The following is a 9690-nucleotide window of genomic DNA, read 5'->3' as shown; positions in this document are numbered from 1 at the left end:
AAGGCAAACCCTCTGCAATCTGCCACCTCTTTCTCCTCGTAGTGTGCTCCTCTCTTATTCTTGTATGGATTTACATGCTTTCAAAACTTCTTCACAAAAATAATCCTTTTTTTGTTTTTTAATTTCACCTTTAGACTTTTCTCTTTAGGTCTCTAAAACCTACTTCTTGCTGCCATGTTTTGGTTCTAGTATGCACTTTTACTATTTTATTTTTTTTAATTTCAACATGTTTTACGATTTTCACAAATTGTAATAAAAATGAATAAATTACATAATTAAAAAAATAATGGATTTCCTTCCAAATTCCTGTTAGGAAGTTGGAATCCATGGAATTAATTCATATAAATAAATTGGGTCTTGGTGGGAGCCCAACATCCATGACACTCCCAACTCTAATTGCTTTGCTTGATTAATATTAAATGATTTTGTGTTGCTCCATGACAGATATTATGTACCTGTATTCTTCACTAACCTTGTTTTCCATGGAAGCACATTTCAACTTGTTGCTCAAGTACACTTCTTTCCTCCTTTACTCATTTGATTATCTTTAAATACATGCTTTGGTTGTAGTACAACTCTTACTAGGTGTCAATTGATTAACCAATCAATTGTCATATTTGTCTTAGCTTTATTAGTAGAAACCTGACTTTAGGGCTTAAAGGGGTGTTACAACTTATCGAACTACTTTCCTGATAGATAACCTAACTCTTAGACTTGACTCGGTTTTCACAGACTTGTTTTTCCTTCATAGGAGTCACATTTAGGGTTTTTCTTTTTTATTTTGTTTTCCATTTTTAAAAAAAGTAAAATAAAAATAAGTGACGATTCCAAGTCTTTTCTTAAAAATCATTTTTTCATAAATAAAAAATGAGTCTTGTTATTGAGTGAGAACTCATAGTGAAAAATGCAGGTCCACAAAAGATCAGTTAAAACGACCAATGTAAGATTACCAAATTGTTAGAAAGAGAGACAAAGAGGAAAACTAAACATGCTCTATAACGAAGCATTTTAGGACTAGAACAAGAGGAACACTTACTTGTTTGTGAGGCAAGTACAAGACTTCTCAAGTTTATTTGAACTTCTTCCCATATTCCATGACTTGACATCAATACTATGTTTGGTTATTAGAAAATTTAAGAGAAGAAACAAGGGAAAAGAAATAGAAATGAAAAATGAAAGGAAAGAAAAAATAAAGAAAAATAAACAATAAATTTAAAAAGAATAAATTATTTTTACATATTTTTTAAAACTCATTTTATTTATTTTTATCCTTCATATAAAGATTTAATAATTCTAAAATGTACAAGTTTTTAAAAACAATTAATCATTCTCTCTCTCAACAAAATTTTTGAGATTCTAAGGACATATTTGGCTATGTTTCTTAAAATAATTCTCTATTATTTTTAGGAATGAAGTTATGTTAGGAAACTCAATTCTAAATAAATGGCCTTCTTTCATGTGTTTCAAAGCAGGACATAAAAAAAATTAAATACATTTACCTTAATTATTATTCATGTTTCCCTATTTGAAAACGAATTTTGAAAATGTTATTTAAAAAAAATTATAAAATGTGTGTTTGATGTTGGAAAATTGTTTTTTATTCTAAAAACAAGAAAACTATTTTCTTTTTTTTTACGCGAAACAAATTCACAAGAAAACTTATAAACTACATGTAATACTTTGGCTTAATTTTCCTAAATATTTATCATTGATGCATGATTTTAAAAAAACATGTACATAGATTTTATTATATATTTTTTTAAGACTTTGGAATTATGCTAGTCATAACTATTAGATGAATTTAGCTTAACTAATAGCCTAATCAAACTAATGTTAGCCTTGCACGCCAGGGAAGACTTATAGGAGGTTAGTATGGTCTGGTTTCATGTGCATTTACTTACATAATCAAAAAGGAATTTTAGTTAGACTTTGAGTCATGATCAAGACTTTTCAATGCATTTAGCCCTTTTTATATCCTAGTCAAAGTAATAACTAATAGTGATTGACGAGGGCTTGGAATCTTATTCTCACCTTCTTGAGTGATTTTTTTATATCCTAGTCGAATTAAAGTAATAACTAATAGTGATTGACGAGGGCTTGGAATCTTATTCTCACCTTCTTGAGTGATTTTTGTCATAGTGGGAGCCATGCACCAAGACTTGTCAAGTTAATGCATTCGAACTTCTTCCCATATTCCATGAAATGGCATTAATCCTATGTTTGGTCGTTAGAAAATTCAGGAGGAAAAACAAAAGAAAGGAAATAGATTTAGGAGAATGGTTCCAAACTCCAGGTTGACAAAGACTTTCTTTTTTTCCATTAACCATGATAGTTGTCAATAGAGAGAAATGCAATAAAAGGAAAAGTAGGATTAATTTGAAATCTAATAAAAATTATTTAAAATTTTATATATTTTCAAGTTATTCATTTTTTAATATTGAAGAAAAAATAAAAGAAAATCTGTCTTCTACTATATGACAATTTGATTACTAAATTAGTATTAGCCTCCAAATTAATTAATCATAAATTAGGACCATCTTTGCTAATGACTCTGAGTCTCCAATTCAATTAGTCATAATCTAAATAAAATACTTGCAAATAGTTTCAAGTTCACAAAGACACTTTTCCTATGGTGCGTTGTCAATTTCGGTCCTAGTATTCTTCTCATTCTTTAGAGTTTTTAAAAATATATATTTTTGGAAAAAAAAAAAGATGAATTTTTAGACCAAATTAAAACTTTGAAATAAGGTATTTTAGTATGTTTTTTATTGTAAGAAGAATATATGAATGTTAAGTGATATTAAAATAAAACTGAAAGTTACTTTAAATAAATTTAATTTGCCTTTTGTGAACCTTTTTATACTTTATTTATCATCCTAATTGATTTTATAGTAATCTTGAATTTTAAATGAAAAGTAAAACGCAATCTAAAAAATCCCTAAAATATAATAAATGAGACAAAATTATCAACTTTAAAATAAATAACCTAATTTACCAACACAAACAACTAATTTATCCCTGTGTCATTAGCATAAATTTTTTTATTTTCAATTTTTAAAAATAAAAAAATGATAATAACTCCTATAAATTATAAATTTTTTAAGAAATTTACCAAAAAAGTAATGGTTCCTTTTTTTTAAAAAAAAAAAAACAAATTGTGATATTTTTTACTTCAAAAAATTTTTAAAGTAATTTTTAATAAGAATTATTATATTTTAGATAGAAGTTATTATTATTTTTATTTTTACAAACAAGGAATAGGAAGTCATAACTAACCCTTAAATACAATTTCTATTTTTGTTTTTAAAAATTACTTTCAATATTTTTAAATTTGAAACAGTAAAAATATATTAATAAGTCAATACTTTTAAACAATTTTAAAAGTTTGCATCTTGTTCAGCTAAGCATAAAGAGATACTATAATTTCTTATTTTTTAAAAATAGAAAACAAGAAATGTATCCTAATGAGACTTAAAAATTCATTTTTAAGTGTTACATGGTATATATATTTTAGCCATGAATTATATTAATAGGTCATTATCATAATAGAATAAGAAAAGGGTACTCTGGTCATTTAAATCTTGATCATTCATTTTCAAGAAATGACCGGCTAGCTAGTAGAATTTTCAATGTTGATTATAAAAATAATTTCGATGATTCTGACAGGTAATGAATCTTCTTTACCTATTTTCTACCCCTGATTCATATCTTCCTGTAGTGTGGGTAAGCCTAACTTCTCGTGGGGTCTCTCAGAATTTAAATATAAAACTTATTTTATGTTCAAGAAATATGAAATATGAAATATGAAATAGAAAATTATTTACAAGAAATAAAATAGTAGAACTTCAATTAAACTTGCCACTGAAATATTAAAGTTATTCTTGGGAAATATTATAAAAATATGTTTGGTGAAGTATTTTCAAAAATATTTTCTAGAAACAAATCATTATTAGAATTGAAATTTTTTATTTACAATTTTAAATAAACTTTTGGGGCTTTTCAAAGTGATATATTTGATATTGCAGTAGTATCGTTTTACTTTTGTTTGTTTAGTGGATCTTTTGTTGGATTGTGAAGCCGAAATCAATTTTGTTATGCTTTGCTTGAGATGCCGACGATTGAATTGTCAGATGAGCTCACGGATCAAGTGTTGATGTGTATGTGTGGTTTGGTTAACATTTTTTCCAGCTGGATTCAATCCCTCTCTAACCGCATAAACATGTGCCAAGGTTAAGACCTTCAAGGTGGACTTTCGGGTCTTTATGAAATGACAAACCGACTTTCGGGTCTTTACAAAATGACAAACCTTCGGCAAATTCGTGAATTTAACGCAAAATTCCGAGGCTGAATTGACGTTGCAACTTGCAACTTGCACGCACTTAGCTTTCCTTCATAAACCACCCAAACTCTGAAAGGCTATTCTATGTAATAGACTGAAACTTGAAAGCAACCTGTGAATAATGCTTTCAAGTGAATAATGCTGAATCCATTTTGTAGGTAGTGTCAAAATTAACCAACTTTATTTCTAATGTCATTGCTGACTAATATATTTAAAAACTTTTTATAGGAAATGACTAATAAGTAGCTAATGGAAATATTGGATGTATATTTGAGTTTGAGTGTATAAATAAATGTTGAATATCCTTCATTTCCACCCATCCAACAATGGCCCTTCAATATCCTTTATCCTTTTCCTCACTCCCCCAACTCATCATCATCCTTTGCTTTTTCATCAATTTGTATTTCCCTTTTTATTCATCATCATTCCATGTTTCTTCTCCATCTACTTTTGCTCCTACCACTTCTTTGATTATTAATCAAGAAAAAGAAGCACTTGCTCTTCTAGCATGGAAATCCAGCCTTCATTTTCAATCACAATCTTTCCTCTCTTCATGGTATGGAGCTTCTTCATGCAACCATTGGTTTGGAGTTACTTGCCACAAGTCAGGAAGTGTCTCTGATTTAAACCTTAAGAGTTGTGGTCTAAGAGGTACGCTGCATAATCTCAATTTCTCATCACTCCCCAATCTCCTCACACTTGATCTTTATAACAACTCCTTCTATGGAACCATTCCCATGAACATTGGTAATCTTTCTAAGTTGATCACCATCCTTAACTTGGGTTTCAATAATTTCACTGGTCTCATACCTCACCAAGTTGGATTGCTAACATCTCTTATTTTTCTTGCGTTAGCTTCCAACCATCTGAGTGGTTCAATCCCTTCTACAATAGGAAACTTGAGGAACTTGACCACTTTGTATCTTTATGAGAACAAGCTTTCTGGTTCCATCCCTTGGGAAATTGGATTGTTGAGATCTCTTCATGATCTTGACTTATCAAATAACAATCTTAGTGGTCCCATCCCACCTTCTATAGGAAACTTGAGGAATTTAACCACTTTGTACCTTCACCATAACAAGCTTTCTGGTACCATCCCTCAAGCAATTGGATTGTTAAGATCTCTTCATGATCTTGCATTGTCAACTAACAATCTCAATGGTCTCATTCCTCCTTCCATAGGAAACTTAAGGAACTTAACCAATTTGTATCTTTATGAGAACGAGCTTTTTGGTCCCATTCCACCTTCCATAGGAAACTTGAGGAACTTAACCACTTTGTATCTTTATAAGAATGAGCTTTCTGGTCTCATCCCACCTTCCATAGGAAACTTAAGGAATTTAACCACTTTGTATCTTTATGAAAACAAGCTTTCTGGTTCTATCCCTCAAGAAATTGGATTGTTGATATCCCTTAATAATCTTGCATTATCAACTAACAATCTTAGTGGTCCCATCCCGCCTTCCATTGGAAACTTGAGGAATTTAACCAATTTAATCCTTCACCATAACCAACTCAGTGGCCCCATTCCTCAAGAAATTGATAATCTCATACATTTGAAATCCTTGCACTTAGATGAGAACAATTTTTCTGGCCATTTACCTCAACAAATGTGTCTCAGGGGAGCACTTGAAAATCTTACGGCCATGGGCAACCATTTCACTGGTCCTATTCCAATGAGCCTGAGAAATTGCACTAGCTTATTTAGAGTTCGGCTTGAAAGAAACCAACTCAAAGGAAACATAACTGAAGTTTTTGGAGTATACCCAAACTTGAATTTTATGGATTTGAGTTCCAACAACTTGTATGGTGAGCTTTCTCAAAAATGGGGACAATGTCACAGCTTAACAAGCCTGAACATCTCCCACAATAATTTGTCCGGTACCATACCACCTCAACTTGGGGAAGCAATTCAACTTCATCAACTTGATCTCTCTTCAAATCATCTACTAGGGAAGATCCCTAGGGAATTGGGTAAGCTAACATCAATGTTCAAGTTGCTGTTAAGCAACAACCAACTTTCAGGCAACATTCCTTCAGAAGTAGGAAATCTTTTTAATCTTGAACATCTGAGCTTGGCATCAAACAACTTAAGTGGCTCAATCCCTAAACAGCTAGGAGTGCTTTCAAAACTATCCTTCCTCAACTTGAGCAAGAATGAATTCGTGGAAAGTATTCCTGATGAGATTGGGAACTTACATTCCCTTCAAAGCTTCGATCTCAGTCAAAATATGCTGAATGGGAAGATACCACAACAGCTTGGAGAACTACAACGCTTAGAAACATTGAATCTCTCCCACAATGAACTCTCTGGTTCCATCCCATCCTCTTTTGAAGAGATGTCGAGTTTGACATCTGTTGATATATCCTCTAATCAGTTGGAGGGACCTCTCCCCGACATCAAAGCCTTCCAGGAGGCTCCATTTGAGGCATTCAGAAACAACCATGGCTTATGTGGGAATGTTACTGGTCTGAAGCCCTGTATCCCATTCACACAGAAGAAGAACAATAGATTTATGATGATTATGATCATCTCCAGCACCTTATTTCTTCTATGCATTTTCATGGGAATTTATTTTACCGTTTACTGGAGAGCAAGGAACAGAAAAAGCAAGTCCAGTGAAACACCATGTGAGGATCTATTTGCAATATGGGGCCATGATGGAGAGTTGTTGTATCGAGATATCATTGAGGTGACTGAGGACTTCAACTCTAAATATTGTATTGGGAGTGGAGGACATGGCACAGTTTATAAGGCTGAGCTCCCAACTGGTAGGGTTGTTGCTGTGAAAAAGCTTCACCCACCACAAGATGGTGAGATGAGTAATTTGAAATCTTTCACGAGTGAAATTCGGGCCCTGGCAGAAATTCGACACCGCAACATTGTGAAGCTTTACGGCTATTTCTCACATGCAAGGCACTCATTTTTGGTCTATAGGCTGATGGAGAAGGGAAGCCTAAGAAACATTCTAAGCAATGAGGAAGACGCTATTGGGTTGGATTGGAGTAGGAGGCTAAATATTGTGAAAGGTGTGGCCGAGGCATTATCTTATATGCATCATGATTGTTCGCCCCCTATAATTCACCGGGACATATCCAGTAACAATGTTTTATTGGATTCTGAATATGAGGCTCATGTATCCGACTTTGGCACAGCAAGGCTTTTAAAGCCAGACTCGTCCAATTGGACCTCATTCGCAGGCACATTTGGGTATAGTGCTCCAGGTAATTAAGTTGTATGATTGCTTGCTCAAGTAAAAATCAAGTGTATGATTGTCTATTTTTGCGTTGCAGAGCTTGCTTACACCACCCAAGTGAATAACAAGACCGATGTTTATAGCTTTGGGGTGGTGGCACTGGAAGTGGTTATGGGAAAGCATCCTGGTGATCTCATCTCATCCCTGACATCTTCTTCGTCTGTTAGAGCAGTGGCTGATTCTTTGTTGTTGAAGGATGTGATAGACCAACGCCTCTCACCTCCCATACATCAAATCAGTGAGGAAATTGTGCTTTCTGTGAATTTAGCAATTGCGTGCCTGTCAGTCAATCCCCAATGTCGGCCAACCATGAGGCAAGTTTCGCAGGCACTATCAATTAAGAAGCCAGCTTTTCAGAAACCATTCCCCATTATTACATTGAGAGAGCTGTTTCACGGGTGATAATCCGGAAGCCCTTTGTCGTGTGGTCGATATGGGGAACCTAGGCACTTTTCTACTTTTTCAGTCTTGATTGCGCTCATGCAAATGAATCTTTGTGATTTCAGCTCCTTTCAATCTTTGGTTCCTTTCTCATTGTAGTAATTCTCAATCTGTTTAATTTGTATTTCTTCTTCCCAGAATCCTTGAGGACCTTTTTGGTTTTTGATTCTTAAAGATATTTGATCTTTGATCTATTATCTCATGAAGCATAATTAGAAATCAAATCCAAGATGAATACAAAAAGTAACTGTAGAGAAATGTGTTAGTAAAAACATGATTTAGAAATAAAAAAAATATTGTGCAAATCAAACATGAGGAAAAGGGGAAAGTAAGTTAGAAATCAGAATTGGAAGTCAAACCAAGAGCGCTACTAATCCATTTCTTCAAATGAACATTGCTCACCTCTATTGATGCAAGCCAATTGGCCACGAGTATACGAAGGACTTACCATATACCAACTCCAAGATCCTTCATTATATGGGTGGCCATAGAACAATTGATAAAAGAACACTAGAAATTGATTCAATCAGTTTGTTCAACAGGTATACTAATAAAAGGGCCAAAACAAACTTCCTAACAAAGTCAGCACCATGTTATTTTTGTTCATTTCAATGATAAATCAGCAATGAGCCTGAGTAAACTAAGCAAATGTTCTGATAAATAAAGGTGTATACCCTTTATTTTATCTCTATCATATATTTATTTTTAGTGTGTATTTAAGATCCCTTTTGCTCAGTTTTTCATCGTTCCTTACTGATCCGTGTTTACTCTGGCTCATTACTGATTTTTGAGCCACATTTTGAAGACTATTAGAGGATTATTTCAGGTCCACACTATTATGGGAGTCCCTGAGGTTTAGTTTTTGAACTTTGGCTTTAGATGAATGCTTTTTTAAAGTTTTAGAGCCCTTTTGGGGCAGCTTGGTTGGGATGACGACCCATGTACATTTCTCTTTTAAAGGCCTTAGTCTTTTTGTGGGGGTGAATTTTTTTTCTCACGTTTTTTTGCGAGAACTTTCTTGCCACCTCGAGATCTGTTTTCTACAGGATAGTGGAGGCATTCTCAGGGGGCGGGCAGAGATCACGTTCTTTTTTTGGAGTTATGGGTTTTAGAGAGAGGTTTCTTTTGTTGGTTTGAGAGCGGGAGCAGCAAGAAACCAGAGATTTTTAGAGAGAGCTAGAGAGAGAGCGGTGCAGGGGAGTCTTGGGTGGTAAAAAAACTTGTGGAGGTTTACGAGGCAGAGGAAAGTGAGCAGGGGATAGTCTCGGAGGGGGGATGAGGTTTTAACTGCTGAAGCTTTAAAGGAACATTGGGAGGACGCCTTAGAGAGGGGATTTTCTGTTCATTTTTGAGAGGAGCTACAGAGTGGGTTTTAGAGAAGAGACTATTTGAGATATTAGCAGGGTATTTTTTTTCGCCTATTGAAGCTGTAGGGGAACCAGAGGAAGGGAGAAAGAGCAGTGAGATAGAAGCTCAGCCTATTTTGCGGGAGAGGAGCATTTCCAGGTATGTTTCTTATCTATCTCCATTATTCTCTTGCTATTCGATCTCCTCTGTTTATTGCTGGGTATTATTTAGCTATTTGTGTGTGGATATCATATGGCTACTCTTGTTGATTTCTGAGCTTCCACTAGATTCGCTATGACCATATAT

The 9690-nt window shown here is 33.8% G+C and overlaps 1 protein-coding gene across 1 annotated transcript; it reads left to right on the top strand.

The window, feature by feature from the left end:
• The first annotated feature begins 4665 nt into the window (after positions 1 to 4665).
• Positions 4666 to 8243, top strand: LOC117924748 (MDIS1-interacting receptor like kinase 2-like). Its single transcript, XM_034843465.1, has 2 exons — positions 4666 to 7564; positions 7634 to 8243. The coding sequence occupies exons 1-2, from the start codon at positions 4666 to 4668 to the stop codon at positions 7996 to 7998; spliced, it is 3264 nt and encodes a 1087-aa protein (XP_034699356.1). The 3' UTR covers positions 7999 to 8243.
• The last annotated feature ends 1447 nt before the right edge of the window (positions 8244 to 9690 follow it).

Source organism: Vitis riparia, chromosome 11 (assembly GCF_004353265.1).
Source record: "Vitis riparia cultivar Riparia Gloire de Montpellier isolate 1030 chromosome 11, EGFV_Vit.rip_1.0, whole genome shotgun sequence".
NCBI classification, from domain to species: domain Eukaryota; kingdom Viridiplantae; phylum Streptophyta; class Magnoliopsida; order Vitales; family Vitaceae; genus Vitis; species Vitis riparia.
The sequence above is the reverse complement of the archived record's forward strand: the minus strand, read 5'-3'. Positions and strand labels throughout refer to the sequence as shown.

Excerpts from the sequence above, each read along its gene's own strand:
- LOC117924748 (XM_034843465.1), top strand. The coding sequence starts at position 4,666 with ATGGCCCTTCAATATCCTTTATCCTTTTCCTCACTCCCCCAACTCATC. Across the intron at positions 7,565-7,633 it reads ATTTGGGTATAGTGCTCCAG|AGCTTGCTTACACCACCCAA; the intron begins GTAATTAAGTTG and ends TTTGCGTTGCAG.